A 19,617-nucleotide genomic window follows, 5' to 3' on the forward strand; every position below is an offset into this window, starting at 1 on the left:
ATAATTATATTCTCTTTTTTATATTAAATGGTATTCATAGGGTGTTGCTGTTTCTTTGAAAGAAACGTATTCTTAGATGTACATTGATAAAAGGCTCTATTCAGTGCTACAATAACAGCGTTAAGTCAGGATGTAAACACTGGTTGATTATGTAAAGGCTAGATGTTTTTGTACAATCCAGGGCGTCATTAGCATTGCTCTTCAGCGGGCAAACACATTCCTCTGAGTTGCGTGCATGTTTCCTGAGGGTGAGTGCGATGTCCTCGCGGCTTTATCTGATAGAGGACCCATCCAGCCCGCTCTATGACATTCACTCGTGATTCCCATCGGCGGCATTTTACCTATGAAGAACACTGGTTGTATTTTCGGGAAATCGATGACACGGAGGAACCGAGGGGTCTAGGCGGTTCTGCATAGCCCCCCCCCCCCCCCAGCAAAAGAACACCGGGGCTTTCCTGGCTTCGGAAAGTCTGGTTTATCCGAGTGCCAAGAACAGCTTTCCACAATTAGAAATTAGGCGTTGAATAAGAAATTATGTTCCCCTAAAAGGCGGCGGGGGGGGGGGGGCACCACCCTAAACTTAATTAAATGAGACAGTTTTCCGTTGCTAATAGCTCACATACTTGAGACGGTCAGGTTAAGAGTATAAAACAAGTCGTTCTCCACTTTCAACCAAATCCTCCACTTTAATTTGTAAATGTGGTGACTTAATCCCAGGCCGGCAATAAACACTTTTTTCCCCTGAAGAAACTGGTCGATCCATCTTCTAACCGCTTATCCCGGTGAGGGTCATGAGAGGGGGGGGGGGGGGGTTGAGCCAATCCCAACCTAGTACATTCTGGATGGTATGTATGTATCGCATATACACAATCATACTCTTATGTGCAATTTAGAAACACTTATTTTATGTTACCCAGTATGCCTTATGTTTTCCCGGGGATCTACCGCGGTACAAAGAGGGCGAAGATGCGAACTCGCGGATGGCAGCCCCCGACCCTGAAGGCAGTTGTGTTAGTCACTGAGCCATCCAGAATCAGTCAATAAACTTCTGCGATACACTGGTGTATGCTATCTTCTGCCAAATAGTGCTAATTCTTAATTCAATTATGGGGAATGACCAGATGTGTCATTTTTACTAAGATAGAATGTTACATGTTGCAGGGTGTGGGTGTGCCGAAACAATAAACAAAATCCTCTGGATGAATGCCCCACGGAATACCCACGCCTCTGGTCTTTAATGGCTCATTTACGCTGGCTCCGAGTTTACTCTGCTCCGTACAGCCGTGTGCTGCCTGCGGTGCACTGTTACACTTTTGATCGCCTTTATGGTTTATTTTGTACCAACGTTGGGGCTCGACGAGGTCACTGTCGCTCTTAGATGGTTAAATGCGATAAATTCGGCCTTTCCACCGCCAGCACACAGACAGTTACAAAAAAAGTAACAGGAATTATGTGATAGGAATCGAGTCGAACTTCCCCGGAGAATGCCCTGGCTAATTGTTTCCATGTTCGGGAGCGGTGCCGAAGACGGGGTCCAGGATCCCCTCGCTGTGGTCGGGTCGCACATTCGCGCACACAGTGAGGCTCTCACGGCCTCAGTAAGCCTGGCTGCTTGGGCATTATTTTGCAGTTTGATCCATTCTATCCTCACGCTTTTTTTTGTCCAATTTGTGCTGCTTCAACATTAAACGAACAGAACGGCTATTGAACATTTATTAAGCACTGTGTAGGCTATCGATATCCCCTTTGTGTTTTATATTAATATAGTCTATTAAAAATAACAATTTTTTGAGACAACGGATTAACTAAATAAAACACCTCGCAATATGTTTATTAATTAGGCCAACTCTGCTTTTAACTATAGGCGTCATTATCAAGTTACACAGGAAGTACCCAAATAACAAGTGATTGTTTTCATCGACGTTAACACCAACGAAATCCGCTCACTCGATTGCAAGTTGCAAAACAGTCTGACATTAAGTGAGACTATTAAAGTAATCAATTTCAATTTAAGAGTATTTAACTAAAGTTCTTTGCTAACTCAATTCGCATAATCTAAAACGATAAATTAACGTGATTAGTATGACTTTCTGTAGCAGTTATTCAGGTTGTACAACACAGGCGGTTCCATACCCTATTTAGTGGGGTTTCAGCCCCCCTATTTTTTTTATCACAGCCCCACCTAAAATCGCCAGTTTTAAAGTATGAAATGGGACTAACGGCATACTCCTGCTAAATTTCTTACAAACAATATCTTGCACCACTGTAGTATGTGTACGATATACGACGCAGCCTGTTTCAATATATGCCAAAGTTTATACAACACCCGACTAACTGATCGTACATAATTCCTAAATCTAGTGTTCGCTGTTTTTGATCATACGGTAATCCTATGATGTGCCCACGATATGCCGTGAAAATGTAAACCACTGAAATACAACAGCATGATAAAATAACACCCTTTTTATTAACTTGCTCGAAATAATATTGTGCGTTGTCCTGTACATGATCTGTACAATATAACAATATACGTCTGTTACACTTTCAGACTTCATATGAATTATGGAATTTTTTTCTGAAACTTTTTTGCAAGCTTGAAGAAACAAATTATAGCAGCAACTTAAGTGAATGACATAATAAAGGGAGGAAAAAACAGGAACAGATGCATGACTGCAAGCGCTACTTGCCAGGTCTCTCTAGCATTTCTTTAACGTTAACATGATATTGCCATATGACGCTTGCAACAGACATTCATAAAATCTATATAGATTATGTTTACAGCTTTTAATATATGTATTTACATAAGTCAGTACTCAGACTGAAAGAGTTTACAAACACAACTTGTACAATATTTGGTCAAAAAAAATGTATGCTCCAACATCTGACAATTCTGAGTGCCTCAAACCTTTCCATCCTGTTCTCGAGATTGAAAACTGAGTTTGACTTTTAATGAGCTACAGTTTGACATTTTAAAACCCATCTTTTACATCGGAAGCTGCAGTTTGATGTTTTGAATGTTTAGGTTGAACCCGTTTTGATGTTCTTCTTGGTTGGTGGACTGGAGATAAAGGTAAAACCTCATTGTGCGTATTTGAAGAGGCTTGGGACATTCATGACTTGACATCTGGCGTGTTGTCTCAAAGTACGACAAAAAGATTTACTTTGTATTGTGTATAGATCAAGCCATTTGTGTAACGTGTCTCAGATGGGATTGGAGCGAGTTTCTTCCAGTCTTGTTTCTGAATCACAAAGATCCATCAGGCTTTCCGGCGCTCCTTAAAACCCGCACGTTTTGCGCATGCGTAGTTAGCGTCGTGCAAGTCGCTGGGACGTACTGTCCTGCCAAGCCCCCACTCCCTTGGCTTGATAAAGCTGAGTATACGTTTGGGTTAAAAAACAAGCGGAAAGATATTTTGGATGGATTGTGCAGTTAAAACAGTTGTACATTCACAGATGTGGGTGGGGGGAGGGAAGGGGACAAAAATAAATTAAATAAATTAAATATAAAATGGATCTCAAATACCACACTGTTACACTGGAAGCAACAGTCCACATTGTATATATTCTACTTGCTTGTACTTATTTCCTAACGACAGTGCTGAAAGAGGACATACTATGGTACATGGTGCAGGGCGTGAATGATCGAGTAGCTGGCTGGAGGGGCGACGTTAAGCTGGTGCACAGGCTTGCCTGGACCATCCGAGTTCAGCTGCTGCGGTTGTGCTCCCCGCTGGACGGGCCCGGGCAGGCCAGGATACAGCCGCGCTGCCAAAGATCTCTCTGTTCTTCAGTGGCGACCGAGACCTGGCTGAACTCGGAGTGTTTCTGCTCCTATGGTTCCCTGAATGCTCCTTCTCTGTTCCCGCGGGGTACCTCCCATCGCTGGCCAGCTTCGCCCGCATTCACAGGAAATGGGAGGCTGGGAGCAGCTCCTCGCCCTGCGGGTTGGGCACCGTGCCGTCCGACTCCGTCTCCTCCCCGACTTTCTGTGCGCTGCCCCGTCTTACCCATTGTCACACTGGAGCGGTACCTGGCCCGTTCCTCCCGTCACTGTTAAGTCAGTTCGTTTCAGTACTAAGAGGTTCCAGCTGTGTGCGTTCCCTTTATCACTCCTTTTCCTGTAAATAAAAACTGAAAAAACACACACACATTACGTAAGTTAGGAAAATAATTATAATGTGGTGTACGTTAAATTAGATTAGAATTCACCGCTATTCCTGATATTCCCATAGTTGACGACGAGTTGGAAACGGTTCTTGTTATCATACATTTTTAATGGAATATATATTTTAAGAACGAATGTTTAAAATTAGCATATATTTACCCCGTGAAACCGGTAAGGCATCTTTATATTTGCACGAATGCTGAATGAAAAGTTTCGCCGGTCCCTTTGATTGATCCTGACTGCTTTGCCGTCAGTCTCTTGTGGTGCAGATGAGTGGGGATGAAGTGCGGCTTTTCCGGCGCGCAGGATCGATTTCGCGTCTCTGCACATCGGCCACCTAAACGTCGCCTCCAGCCTTTAGCTCATTTCGATAATTGAGTTTGGGATTGTTTTTACATTCGACTTCGATTATGCAACAGTCTTCGTCGCTTATCTGTTTTTTAGAATTACTAGTGTCTTCAACTTTCCAAAGACCTGCTAGCGGAGGAATGTCACCCTGATCTCTGTGTCCTGTTTTCATTGCAATGCACCAGAATATTATTCTAATCATTTAATACCAACTACAGTTATAATAATAATAATACCACAACTCTAACCATTTGTAGCATGTTCGGTTTAAATAGAATCTGACTGATTCCGTATGAATTTTATATATATATAATCTAAAAAGCTTAAATTTGTTCTCTCCAGCTCATATTTCCGGAAAGACCGATTTTCCTCCCTTACCTTAACTTTTCTACAGAATGCCAAAGATTCTGATCCTATCGATAGCGCTGTGCATGTCTCCACAGGAAAATATAAACAATAAGGACCGTTTTGTTTGCTATCTTGAAGAAAGGAAAAAACAAATAAAAAAAATGCACCAAATGTCCCAGCTTGTTCCCTGTGCTCTTAAACGCTGCCCAGTTCTCATCAGCTGCTGCTTGCAGTGCGCACGGGCAGTCGCCCCCACCCCCCCTCAGTTAAATAAAAGACAGGGCGGCGAGAAATACAACATCCACATTTTGTCGTCTAATGCTGATAGTTCGAAAGCTAAACTGGCCATGGGCTGAATGACCAGTTTGTTTTGTTGTCTTGCCCTCCTTACTGGTTAAAACGGAATCTGCATGTTTAGACAGGCATGCCGACAGGTTTAGTAGAGGTGAACCGCTGCTCTGCAGGGGCTTCATCTTAATACCTTTGAGATTCGGCTCGCCGCAGGCCGAGGAGGTGGACTGGCTTCACTTGTGGAAGACCTCACCCCCCTCTCCTGATTACATCTGCAGGTCTGCAGTTTCACAGATGCTGGTGTGGGCCTGTTTGTGACCCGTCTTTGTTTTCCAGAGATTTCCAGTGCTCCTTGTTTGAAAGCTGCATGTGCGGCTTTGTGTCTGATGAGCTTAGGATTCAATGAATGGAAAATCACTGAGAGAGTTACTTTTTTCCTTGAAAATAATGATCTTCTGGTAACACTTTACTTTGCTGTCATCTATACTGCACTATGCAGACCTTCATATTGCATTATAATGGTCAGTATAAGAATTAAGGAAGCTATGTACTGCATTATAGATGGAAGCTTCATAAAGCAGATGGGCTGGCCCCCTATCCTGGGTTGTTCCCAGCCTCGTGCCCATTGCTTCCGGGATAGGCTCCGGACCCCCCACGACCCAGTATGATAAGCGGTTTGTAAAATGGATGGATGGATGGGCTTCATAAAGCATTCATAATGCATAATAAACATGGCTATAATGTGTTATGCCTTTCGATAAATATTTATATTTATGATGCTTTATGAATGCGATGTGTTTTGAATGTGTTCAAAGATTCTTATAAACATGTCACCAATCTTTTAATAGCATCCATCCATCATTTATATTTGAGTTGGTCCCTTGTTGGACTGGGTGTTTTGTGTAGATGATGCAAACCCTACCAGGCACAATTGCTAATTGGTCAAAGTACATCTGTTGCAGGCAAAAAATGGGAGTTTATTCTGGACAGAAAAGATAATGGTGTTCAACTACCCGCCATTATCTTCCTGGTTGTCTGGCTTCGTTGGGCACAAGGTCTCACTTAAGCCAAAGCCGGACTGCAGAGTGTCCCATAGGCCAAGCGAGCGGAGCAGGGCCAGGGATGCGGCTGCGATGCAGGGAATTCGCGAGGTGTATGTGGACGCCCGGCTAAAGTTACTGCCTGTGCCGTTCCCATGCTGTGTATTTTCTTAGCGAGGGCTCGTTAGGAGATGTTGAGTGGAAACCCGTGGTCGCCGATTGGGGTCTTGCTTGGCAGTGTTTGGCCCAAAGGTTTATTTAGTAATCTCAGCCAGAGGAATGTCAAAGTGGGAGACATTTCGATGCTGATGATTGATGGACCAAAAATACTTTAATCAAGTCTTCATTTGCAGTTCGGTTTACTAGTCACCTGGAGCACGTCATTTGTACACATGATGGACCTGTTTAACTCTTTAAATGTTTCTTATTTTTTTATACATTCAGTAGCACAACAGGACCTTTGAACTTTATAGCATCTGTAGACAGCGAAATGCAGACCTGTCACTTGACACCTCATTCGTGGGGATCTTGTTTTAGCTTCATTAGATCCCAAAGTGCCTGGCTGTACTTAATCTGGTCACACGTTGTATATTTTTATTGCAATTACTAGCACTCTACAGGCCCTCAATGCTTTTTTCTCCCGTTAAATGGTCCGCGAGTGCAGTAAATCAACAGACTGGCAAGCTCCAGGTTTAGATCCCTTAAGGGATGTCACTGCTAAAGAGGGCAGCCCCCTTATATAATCTGTGTATTACATTAGGGCATTTCAGTGAATGCACATGTTTATTTCTCAGCTGAATAATGTCTTACTTTTGAAATTACTCACTTGCATTCTGATTTTACAATTCGATGCCATTTTACTGAATTTGTAATGCTGTTTTTCAGCATTTTAATGCTATTGACATTGTATTTTAATTTGTTTGTGAAACAGTTTTGCTTGCAGTTTACGCTGTTTTTATTGTACAAAGTGCCGGGTTATTTTAGTCTACCAAACATCCTTTTGGATGAGACTTTCACGAAACTTCTAGTATCCTGTTAAGTCTACTTGCCAGATTTGTGGCATTAAAAGCAGATCACGCAGAAATCGCTTTAATCGCTAATCTATGCAGCATCTCTAATATGTAACAGCCAGCCAAAGAAGAAGCTATTTCACAGCATGTACTAAAGAAGAAGTGATGCTTTGTTGTTCATTAACTCGGGAAAAGCGTTCTTCGGGCTGTTTCAGGTGTCATGCTTCTGCCTTGAGTCTTGTTCTCTCACCGCCTGACGTCAGGTCCACCGTCAGTAATGGTGTTTGCGTTTTTATGGAAATATTAACTCAGTCATGCTCGACTTGGCTTCTAAACGACACATTTCGCTGACTGTTTAAGAACTCCATCAAAACATTTAGTTATTGAGAGCTAAAAATAAATTATAGACACATACATGAAAGCTTCTGAACAAACCAAACTCAAACTGACCTCCCTTTTAATGTGAGAATGTGTGTGTTTTAATCCCTGACAATACAGTGACTGGTTTATTTCGTGTGTGTGTGTGTGACATTTTGAAATACAGTAATTTTGTGTTTGCATAATATTATGCACACGATATATAAAATGCATATTCAAATCTTAAAGATATCAAATTTATATCTAATATGTGATTTGTTTAAGATACATCACCGTTTGTTACTGGATATATCCTTGAGAAAACGTGCATGTTGTGTAATGACGTAAGAAATAGCTGTAGCTTACTGTGGTTTATGCCTTAGCTCCGTTATCTGTCAGCGTGTAAATTTCCTGTTGGCCTCTTAGGGGCTGAAATCAGCGCTGCTGCTAAAGTGTGTCTGGAAATCAGTGGTTATGTAATGGCTGTGTGTTAACGACAAGCTGTACTGAATATGATCATTTTCATTGTATGCATTACATGGAAATTTGCTACTTGGTTGCCTGATGCTGTCGTGGAAAGCGTGTTGTTTTTTTGCCCCTCGTCGACAATTCAGACTCTTGATCTTGTGATGCGCAGGATTTGCAGGCTGAACCAGCATTCTTGTGCGCATAAACAATGCCGCACCATAAATCTGTACAAGGACTATATTCAGATTAGTAAAATGTACACTGACTGCTGGAGTTATGAATTCTGGACTGGCTGTAATTACAGGGTAAGAATTACGTATTCGGCTGCTGCATCGATGCATTTATCACAGTGGGTGACGCATCTGTAGAGTGGAGAGCGCTCAGTCCACACAGCAAAAAAATCAGTATGTTTGTGCAAATATTTACACAGCAATTTTCAGTGATGATCTGCCTATGAGCGGCATATTACCAAAGTCTTTAGACTCACTTTCCCCAAGCACTGCGGACTCATTCCAAGAGCGCTCTCAAAACCGCCCGCTGTAGCGAGAACGACGAGAGGCTGCAGTAATAACAAACATGTTGAGAATCCGGAAAAATAATGTGTATTTTCCCAGAAATATCTGTAGCTTTTTCAATTTGCAAATTAATTAGAATGCTCATGCAATCCAATCAATTAGCAAGGCGCAGCGGCTCTTTATTAATGGCTGCCCTGCCACCGCCATTGTGACCTGGCATGTTAACTGCTCCAAATCCATTGTTTGTCCAAGCTGAGTATATTTGAAACCGTGCCACTGGGAAAATGTTTCCACCTTGTGTCAGTTTAGTTCCTTTTAAATTATTCACTTTATTTTTGAACAGAGTGGTATTATTATCCCAAGCCTATAGCAAAGAAATCCTATTTTTAGTGGGTGATGTCATTCTGGAAAACATTCCCAATAGAGTGGTGCTGATTGGTGGCTTTTGTCCATCAGCGGTACGGCTCACCCTGGTCAAAAGAAGTGGATCTGTCGCACCTCAGGGTCTTTGGAGAAATGCCAGTGTGGCACAGAGCATAAATAATGGATTTTTGGGAATGAATGCACTGGATTAGTCATAGAGAGGGACATGAGGATTAATATTCACGGATGCTCTAGTTTAGCATGCGGCTGGCGGCGAGTTTTGGTCTTAAGGGCCTTCGGCTGGTGTGTGATGTCACTTAAAGCTGAAAGATGTCTCCTGCATATATTGATACATACTGTGTAGCCACCAAAAACCCGTATACCCTCGGTGACGGCCGAAATATCAGGCATTCCAGATTCTAGTCCCGCGCTAAGCCCTTTGACTGGCAAACACAGGTGATATCTGAGGAATCTGCCATGACTTTCGCAGGCAGGGTTTGACTTGTCTACCAAGCGCTGTAGTCAGGTGTGTCAGCTGACAGTTTGTACCGGGGTGTTTTCGCAGCTCTGTCTGTCATAACAATATAGCTGCTACCACCTTTTTTCGAAGAGGGATTTTCTTGTCTTTTGGCAATTAGCCTCTTCCTCTGCCATGATCCTCAGTGATGTACACTGGGGAACACCCCCCCCCCCCATCTCCTTCACATCACATGCAGCGGAAAACCCAGCCTCACATAGGTGTCAAGGGCGACAGCTTCCCAGCTGTGCTCCTCCAGTACTGGACTGTCTGTATGAGACATGCGTAGGTCGCAGGCTAAGCAGGAGCTTGGCTCTGGTTCCTGCCATGTTCCCCACCCTGGTCCCCTGGGGGCCATCAGCGTATACTCAGGAATTATGCTGTTTCCCCAAGCTGACATATTTTTGCTCAAAAATTCTAAGCCCAGGATAAAAACCAGAGAAAACAACCATGCTGGCTACATGTAATGATCCACATGCTTGGTACGGGGCCTTGTGTAACGAAGAAACGAGATGTAAAGACACTCAAAACATAAATCCTTCTGTCACATGCACGTGGAGATAGGAGGGCAAGGGGGTCCTACATGTTCCCCTGGCTGCCTTTGCTTGTCTGCAGCTCAGTGAATTGGCAGGGGTCAGTTCAGGAGCAGAACCTCTTTGATGTGGAAATCATTGGGGTGTGGGTGGGGGGGGGGGGGGGGCGGGGGGGGGCTGGGGGGGCGGTGGGGGGACCATTTGAGGAAACTGCTGTCCAGCATATCTGGCATGGCTGTAAAATAGCCTCATAAAACTCATACAATGGACTTCAATGGAGTTTCAGTCAAAACATTTTCCCTCCCATAAATTACTACTTACTAGGTCAGTGGGCTTTGAGGGGTTTTTCTGGTATTTAACTACCCAGAAAGACAATGACATCAACTTCTGACGTGTAAGGAAGACATAAAATCTCGAACTGGATGAATGTTTTTTTGTTTTTGGGTTGTTTTTACGGCATGTCGTGCTAACGGACGAGCGTGAACCTGTTCCTCTTCTAATGTGGGTCTTTCTTCTCACACTCCCCTTTCGGCTGTCCTGTCGGACCGTTTCAAACGTGGCCCCTCAATCCTCTCTCTTACCTCATAAACTCAAGTCAAAGTGTCTTTTATCGTCAGTTTTGCATATATGTTGTGTGGAGTTGTGCACGCAGAGCTCACAGATACTAAGACATATAAACATAATATTGACCATGACATTTTAAGACATGGACAAAGAGATACAGGTAACCGACCTGATTAGTGGGGAAAGATTGTGCAAATTTTTACAGAAGTTTGGCACAGAAGCAAACTGTACAATAAATAAACAGACTCTGATAGATTCACACTTGTGAGTCCTGAGCTGTCTGTGCTTGTAAGAGACCCAGTTTTTAGTTACGACGAGTCTAACTTCAGCAGTCAAATAGTTTGAGGAAAATGAACTGTTTTTAGGCCTCACTGTCGTGTCACTGTTCCCCTTTGCTGCCCAGGTTTCTCTGCCTGACATCTCGTAGCTGCCGTAATCACGCGTGTTTGACGCAGTTGACTTCGCAACAGATATTTGTTTTAGGTTTTACCTGATGGACCAAACTGAACACGATGGGACAACCTTTTCAGGCAAATGGAAAGTTTTGATTTTTGTTTGAAGAAAATTTCTTTTTCTTCTTTAGCTTTCATGGACGAAAACTCCAGATGTAGGAACGGGTGAAATATTCTCCCTTTGGTGTTTTTGTACAAAATGCCTGTCAGATAGTCATGTAACGTTACACTGGAAACGCGCAAAGCGCAGTCCACTGAGGATGTATGAAATTCTAGACGCAGGAATTCGCTGGGTCGACTTTATATCCTTGTTTTAAAACTCTTTGCCGCCATCAATTGATCTGCAGCCGGTTTCCTGTCACAAACACGACACGTTAGTCCTCTTTCGGCTGGCTTGTCTTTCGAGCGGCTCGCTTAAACACTGACCCAATGCCATTGAAATATTTTATTTATACTTTTTTTTTTGTTGTTTTTGTAGCATTATGCAGGATTTTTCCTTCACCTCCTTTTTCCTTCACCTCCTTTTTTCCTTCACTGGCCGTAAGACACTTGTGAATGTCTTGCCTGAAAGGTCTGTTGGTCGGTTTTGAAATTCATGTTAGCATCCTAAGCCACAATGGAACAGTTTAGACGGAAGGGGACAGTGGGCAGGGTTAACATGACAGACACACTACACCACTACAGGGGGTTTCTCTCACACAACCTGGTTTCTCTCTGCAAAAATAAAGAATCCAGGTAGTCGACTCTAAGCAGAGCCACTATTTACAGCTTATCAACTAAGCAAAAATAATATCGAGAATAATATCGTGTGGCACCAGTGCTAGAGGAGACTTTGCACTGACTTTTTTCCACCCGTCGACTTGTGTGACTGATGCAAGCGCACGCTCGGTCACTTTCACAACTGGTGTAAAGTTTCCCGGGGCAGCTGGTGTGAAGGCCTTTCAGTCACAGCAGCGGGGAACGGAGACGGCCCTGGAGCCTGCAAGCGGCTTGTTGCTCCAAAACAAACCGCCGTCCCGACCAGGAGAAGAGCCGCGCCTCCCTTCCCTTCCCTGACGCTGCCCAGCCCTCTATCTGTCTTGCTTCAGCTGCTCGCTTGCTGTTCATCGGTAGCCTTTCCACCACTTTTTGCTTTTGATCCTCTCATTTCTGGCTAAAGCCGGTCGTCTCCCTCTCGGCCACTTACGGAGACGCCGCTGTGCTTTCTCACTTCGGTTTTGTTTCACGACGCGGTTTTAATCATGGGACGTTCGTTCTCATTTCCCAGCCTGTCCGTCCGCCATGCTCATTTTATCTCTGCCCTCTGGTTCCACACGTGACGGCCGCGAACCGCACCGCCAACGCAGGGGCAGTCGCCAGCAATGCGAAATTCCTATCTGACCGCTAATCCCGGTGAAAACGGACTCTTGGCTCACGCTAGAGGAGGGAGGGCAGCCACCCGGCTGGGATTCATAGATTGCTTCAAAGATGTACCGCTATCCCCCCCTCCCCCCGACACACCCTTCCCTGCTACCTCATCCCTCATCCTGCCCAGACGTCTGAGTAGGATGGAGACCTATAAGTCTGCACCGAGCTAGCCGGGGTAAGGTGGAGTGTCCTTTCTCTTTAAAAATCAAAAAATAAAAAATAAATAAAAGTTTGCATGCATGTCTTGCAATCTCCAAGACATTTTTTTCCAAATCTAGCTCAAATCACTACACTATGAGAACAACAAGTGCGGTCCCTTTGGGCTGATGAATCACAGACGTTACTGTAACCCTTTTAAGGAAGCGTTTTGGATGCCGCCAAAAGTCTCGTGCAGAAGTGGAATTGATTTATGCCTGTGATTGACCACAGTGTTTATGGCAGGTAGAGGAAAATGAAAAGACCTATGGAATACTGAAACAATATCCAGAGCTGGTTTTCCTTTTTTTTCGCATTGACAAATGTGTTGCTGCTTACTGACGTTCGTTCTGACCACCCAGCGTCACTGATGTGTCATACCTGCAGTTTACTATATAGTGATTAATTTGAATATGAGTGTTTCACATGTCTGGATACCATACCAGGAATCTGAGCAATAAAACCATACAGCTGTCTGTGAGGACGTTGATTGATTTTAATGCAATTTTACACGCAAGCCTGCCTTTCTTTCCGTTCCTCTCCTCCTGTCTCTCTCTGCCTGCCTCCCTGTCTCTTATCCAGGGTTTAATGGCACGTGGTACCAGAGAGGATGTCAGTCTGTGAGCTATGAACTGCACCAGCCTCTTCTTGTTCAGCATTGTTTGATTTTCCATTATTTACATAATTTTTACGTCACTCTTTCCTTACCTGAGCTACTTGTTGCCGTTCCGGTTAAGCACTCTGCTGTAAGGGCGCTTAAACAAGTGACCACCTCGGATGCCAGCCAATTCCTTAACCGCTCCTGCTTTGTTATACAGATGTGTGCCCATGGGTTGGATCATTCTCCAGGCACATCTGAAGAACAAGACCCTGCTGCTGTCTAGCTGATCTCCGTCAGATGTGAGATGTGTCAGGGCTCCGCAGTCCTGACGCGATCGGCACGCTAGCGTCAGTGGCCTTCTGAAGCTTCACTGACAAGTAAAGATAAGCACGGAGACCTCAACTGCATGGGCCTTTTTGTATTTTGGCACCCCCCCCCCCCCAGATAACGTCGCCCTGTGAGTGTCAGGCAGAAGTTCTGTGCCTAACTGGAGCTTCCCGTTTGAAGGGGCTCCCCCTGGCCAGGAAGATGGCACCCAGAGACCACAAGGGCTGCTTATCTCTAAGCCCTCCTGCTTTAAAAAACCCGGACAGGTGGGAGAGATTACATTGCGTCATTTAACAGACGCTTTTGTCCAAAGCGACATTCCTCTGGGAAAGCAGGGTCAGAGAGCCCCTGGAGCAGTTGGGGTTGAAGGGCCAACGGTGAAATCACTCTGGCGACTGGGACCTTGCGATCACACACACCATGTCCTAACCTGCTGAGCCAGATACCATCCCCAAAGGTTGTGGCCGGGTTCTGGTCGGCTATTTTTAACAAGTTTCAGCATGATTAACAAGTGATAAGATTTTATGCAGAAAACCACCACATGAACCCTATTTTCCGGGTGGAATTGGTATGTTTCACTGCAAGGTGCACTGAGCTCGTAGACAAGCTCTCCAACAGACTTTACACTGAGCTGCCATCAGCACAAGAATACTTGATAGGATTTTGTGTGTTTCTAGGGCACTTTATTCCAGTCTGGTCCTTGGGGGCTTACAGACAGTCCACATTTTTGCTCCCTGCCAGGGACGGCAGGGGCACGGACCTCAGAGGGAGTGAAATCATGGACCGACTGTGGGTTGGATTGCAGATTGGGAACCACTGTTCTAGGGAAATGCGTAATTTTAAGGCAGGTTTTGCTATAAGCGTTTATCGGCCTCCTTTTAACAGGTCATTAGCATCTCTTTATAGCAGGAAATATTAATTACAGCCAGCCCGACTGATGGCTCATATCGCTGTGCCAAATGGCAAATGGCACCATTACTCATCGGCACCAAGGTGTTTTTCACTATAAACAGAACCCAGGGTCTGTGCATCATTATCTCAAAGCTGTGAGTGTTTCAGGTGATCTCAGCCGCATTAAACGCATTCAGCTGCTCCCCACACTAAGAGGGTCCTCCTCAGCCCGTCAGAAGGGCCAGGCTGAGATGTAACCCCCGGCTCCCATTCTCTGGGGTAAGAGATGGGTCACGGGGCACAGAAGCGGAGAGCAGCGAGTGTCCCAGGGTTCCCGCTAAGGCTCAGCTTAAAAACAGCCTTTCCTGGTAAGTGGAACTGTGCCACCCCAGTGATAAAGCTTTATCAGCTGCCAGCAAGGGGTGCTGGGGGGAGCCGGCCGGGCTGAGTGGGGCCCTGTCTGATGCATAAACAGGATCGCATTTTTAGCAAAGCCCCAAGCAAGCACACAACATGAGAGACCCATCAAGAACACAGAAGGCAGCAATTTAGGAACTGGCTCAACTCTCTCTCTCTCTCTCTCTCTCTCTCTCTCTCTCATTCTCTCTCACTATTCTCTCTATATAAAGTATTGATATGTATGTTTGTATATATAACATAATAGCATAAGGACATATATATAATAAAATATATAGATATATAGTTACATATGTACATTTCTTGTATATTTGTGAATATATAACACATTTATTTGTCGCATCTTGTTGCAAATGCGCCGTATGCTATTGCATTTCTATTAATGGTCTGTTTAATGGTATGGAGCATAGTTTTCTGTGACCTGAAATAATGTTTATGTGGAATACAAGCAGAATAAAATATATACAAACTTGTAATGGTAAGGAATATATAATATGACAATGTTTCATATATTGAAAGATGCTTCTAAAATTAATTATAATTATTTTTTAAAATTTCTTTAAAAAATGTTATGTTTTCAAAATTGACCATATTAATTATTTCACATTTTAAATTTGAGGAAAATTAGATGAGACTGAGTGCTGATTTAGCTGTTGCCCTGTAATTTTTGGCACTGTAATCTTTTTAGTCAAGAGGTCTTGATAGACAATGTGTGTCTTGTATACCAAATTGCCATATTAACTATTGTAGTTGTAGTTGAATTTTTATTTTTTTGGCTTTCTTTTTATATCCGTTAAATGGTTTATTTTTCAGTTCCTCACTTTTCCACTCGACCTCTCCTTCTTGATGGTTTAGCACTGAAACACTGAATTTTAAACAAATGCAGAATGATTATCCGGAATGATTCTGAAATTTTTGCAAATGGGAAAACCTTTTTTTCGTCTCTTTTAAGGCTCTTTAAGAGTTTTCGCTGGAGGTTTTTCTTGAGAACGGTGTTGCCAGAGCGTGGGTTTAAAAACATCACTCTGTTCAGCAGCTTTGGTAGTTAATAATCACTTTTAAAGAAATGATAAATTATCAAGTATAATTAAATGCATTTCAATTTCAATAACTGCGTGTGTAATACTTGGAAGTATTCATAAAATGTTGAGTACAAGCTTTCTTGAGGTTGTGTATGAACCATTGACATTGGAACCAAAAACATTTTTTGTACATGCTGCACGTCAGTCAGACGTCTGTATTTAAAGAGTTTCAAGTGGGCCGTGAAGACTTGGAATGAGCGGCTTTTTGGATAAATTCACATTATCAGTCAAGTTTTCGGTCCAACTAGTGTCACCATACTTGTCATTTGTCCGATGTTATGCAATATGTTCCTGTTTTGAAAAACAGTTTTGAGTGTTTGTATAGAATTTAAACTTATTTGATAGTCTACAGACATGTTATTAAAAGTTCGTTTTTATTATTACTAAAGTACGTTTTTAAATTTAGGAAAATTTAATATTTATTGATTCTGAATTTCAGAATGCTTGGGTTTTAAATAAAATTTAGTTCTGAATATTTTTAAAAGGCATATAGATATCGATCTGTGTACGCATAGAGGAGAATAGAACGATATACTGACATTAGCCCAGGAAAAAAATATGACTTGTTTTCGTGAATTTTTAAATTACCTGTTATATTTTAGATGAGTACGTTTTTAAACCATTTTCTGCTTTTTTCAATGTTAAGCTTTGATAGCTTTTCGTCTTTTTATCACGTAAGAATTTTTACAAAGGAAAAGTTTGAACACATTTATAGTTTGCAACATGCTAATAACAGCTGTTTTTTATAGGCACGTTTTGTCTTTAAACAGTCACACTTGCGTTATTGACGTTGCCTGTGGTGTACGGTCCCGACCTCTCGCAGTTTGCTCTTTCTATGGCGGGATCTCGCTACTGACATCCCCTCATTCCTCCCTGATTTGACACCGTTTGTTTTTGCCAGCTAACATTCGCACACCTGCTGTGAGCGGGCTGACGAGGTACGGGTCTGTTGAGCACGTCGGGAGCAACGGGCAGCTTCCCACGCTTCTTAGAAACATTTCTGGCTTTAATGTAAAACACGAGCTTGAATTATTTCATACTCGCCCTGTCATTTATTTTTGTTGTCCCTGCTTTTTTTTTATTATTATTATTTTAAATTTGAACAATGGAAAGGGAAGCTGAAACCTGTACTGTCACTATGATCTCTGTATTTACACGTAAAATACACCTGTGTCGCGTTTTCCTGCTGTACTTCTGCCACGGATGTTACCTGTCCTTTGCCTGAAAGGAGAATTTAATTTTAACCGCGTGCAAGTTAAAGGCTACGTCCTGCCATTAAATGGCATCTCCATATTTAGCTCGTGAGCTATTTGTACTCTTATAAAGCTGGATTTCGGCCACAGCAACGTGTGGCCTGTGTGCTGCTTACAGCTCGTCTGGTTTTAAAAACACATGCTGAAACCTCAATTACAATATGGCCGAATATATGGCTGAAAGCAACACTTACAATTCTGACTCAGGCTCTGAGAAGTCGCTGAACTGTGTGCTGCCGTTGGAGTGTGGAGGTCCGGGAGAGGGCTCCTCACTTCTGTAGCTACTCTGACTGCTACCCAGGCTGTCATCTTGGTCTGCCTTTACCGCCGGTGCCTTCTGGAAGGAGGCTCCTGCCCCGACCTCCGCCGAGCCCAGGAAACATGGGCACCGGATCCGCAGCTCTTTGTAGAGGCTGTTCAGGCGGTGAGCAGGTATCCAGGGGCAGCCCAGGAGACTTTTGAAAGCTGCCCGAAACTCAGGGCTGCGGCAGTAGATTATAGGGTTGAGGCCCGAATTGATGTAGCCCAGCCAGTTAAGCAAGCGGAAGATCTCCGGCTGAGCCTTGAAGAAGACGTTGATGATGTTGGCCACGAAGAAGGGCAGCCAGCACAGAGTGAAAATGCCCATGATGATTCCAAGGGTCTTTAGAGCTTTGTGCTCCTTGACCACAGTCAGGCGTGACGGTCTACGCTTGGCACTCTTCTTGCGTGTTGGGCCAGTGCTGGTACAGACTGGAAGGTTGTTGTTGCCGTGGTGATTCTGGGTCGTCGGACACTCGTTCTGGAAGCGGTGCCGGTCCTTGTCTATAAGGCGGACCTGCCGGGAGGCGATGAGGAAGACGCGGGCGTAGACAAAGATCATGATCAGCAGGGGGATGTAGAAGGACACCACCGAGGACACGATGGCGAATGGCATGTTGGTAATGAAGTCGCAGCATTTGGGGTCGTTGTAGCAGTTCTGGGCATCCACTTCCGTGGCTCGCCACATCTGGTTCATGATGGGCACGAAGGAGATGAGTGCGGAGACGGCCCACACCACGCAGACGATGATGCGGGCCCGCCATTTGCTCAGTAGCATTTTGTACCTGAGTGGCCGGGTGATGGCCACGTAACGGTCCACGGAGATCACGCACAGCGTCTCGATGCTGGCCGTGACACAGAGCACGTCCACCGAGGTCCAGAGATCGCAGGAGGTGGCGCTGAGTTGCCACTTCCCCGTCACCACGATGGTAGCCCCCAGCGGTACCACCAGGATGCCCATAATGAGGTCGGCACAGGCCAGGGACATGATGAAGATGTTGGTGGTGGTCTGTAGCTGGGAGGTGCGAGTGATGGCGACGATGACCAGCAGGTTGCCCACCACGATGGTCAGGATGATGATCACCAGCAAGAACAACGATCCTGGTTTAAATACCACTTCGTTAACTGTATGATTTGTGATATTGAGACTCTCCATATTTGTCAGGAGAGCTTTCTGTCTCAGTTCAGATGCGGTCCTGTACAGAAGCTAGTTTTGTATGTCCTCCAAAGCTTTTCTTTTAAGTTGAACCCCACATACACAAAAGGTCTGATCATTTTTCATCGACTCATCTTCTGCTCACCCGGCCCATTCCATGGGTTTCAAACTGCCTGCAGATGAGTTTTATCCTCTTTCACGCTTCCTCTCTGCCCTTCAAGTAAAACAGGTAAAAGTTAATTTAATATTTTTGACTGAAGAACGTTCACCGTAAAACAATAAAATAGCGATATACACGTTGCTTAAATAAATGTTGAAGTTGCCTATTAATAAAAGAGAAGAGAGAGCAGTACCTTCCCGTGAATGTGTCAGATACGTAAAAGGAACATGATTGTACCGTCATTGCATTTTGAACGTCAAAAAAAAAGAACAACTTTAAATCCCTTTCGATGACTGATGTCCCCACAGGAGGAGAGGAAAGCCCGTGCTTCAGCCCCGTGGAGAGATATCTGTAGAGTAGTCCAGGTCTGCTTGAGGAGGACCTTCCTGCTTGATGTTAGCTTTGGCGGTGTGGTGGTTGGGGCAACGTGAAGCAGCGCCCTGCCCTCAGTTCCCTGTGCTCTCAGTAACAGCTGTGACACTATCAGTACACACAGACCAGTAGCATTGCTGTACGAGCCGGGACTGCACACGCCTCGCTTCCCCCCCCATCTCTCTCTCTCTCTCTCTCTCTCTCTCTCTCTCTCTCTCTCTCTCTCTCTCTCTCTCTCTCTCTCTCTCTCTCTCTCTCTCTCTCTCTCTCTCTCTCTCTATCACTCTCTCCCCCCACAAAGAGTTGGAGCCCAGAGAGAGCGCCAGTCCCATTTAGCCATTGCTGGCATTATGCCCTCTCAGCCCGGGGGGGAGGAGCTCTGCGCAGAGTGGCTTGTTGAAGACCACGCACCATTAAAAAGACGAGGAGAGACGGGGTCTGAGGCAGGGGGCGGGGCCGTCCTCCCCGAACCCATTGACTGCCTT

At 44.3% G+C, this 19,617-nt stretch overlaps 1 protein-coding gene across 1 annotated transcript; it reads right to left on the reverse strand.

The window, feature by feature from the left end:
- Window positions 1-2,448: 2,448 nt before the first annotated feature.
- Window positions 2,449-19,329, reverse strand: adrb3a (adrenoceptor beta 3a). Its single transcript, XM_048998026.1, has 3 exons — window positions 18,954-19,329; window positions 17,339-18,814; window positions 2,449-4,131 (listed from the first exon to the last, which is right to left on the reverse strand). Exons 2-3 carry the CDS (start codon window positions 18,598-18,600, stop codon window positions 4,107-4,109), a joined length of 1,287 nt encoding a protein of 428 aa, XP_048853983.1. The 5' UTR covers window positions 18,601-18,814; window positions 18,954-19,329; the 3' UTR covers window positions 2,449-4,106.
- Between the last annotated feature and the right edge of the window lie 288 nt (window positions 19,330-19,617).

This window comes from Brienomyrus brachyistius, chromosome 2 (genome assembly GCF_023856365.1).
Source record: "Brienomyrus brachyistius isolate T26 chromosome 2, BBRACH_0.4, whole genome shotgun sequence".
NCBI classification, from domain to species: domain Eukaryota; kingdom Metazoa; phylum Chordata; class Actinopteri; order Osteoglossiformes; family Mormyridae; genus Brienomyrus; species Brienomyrus brachyistius.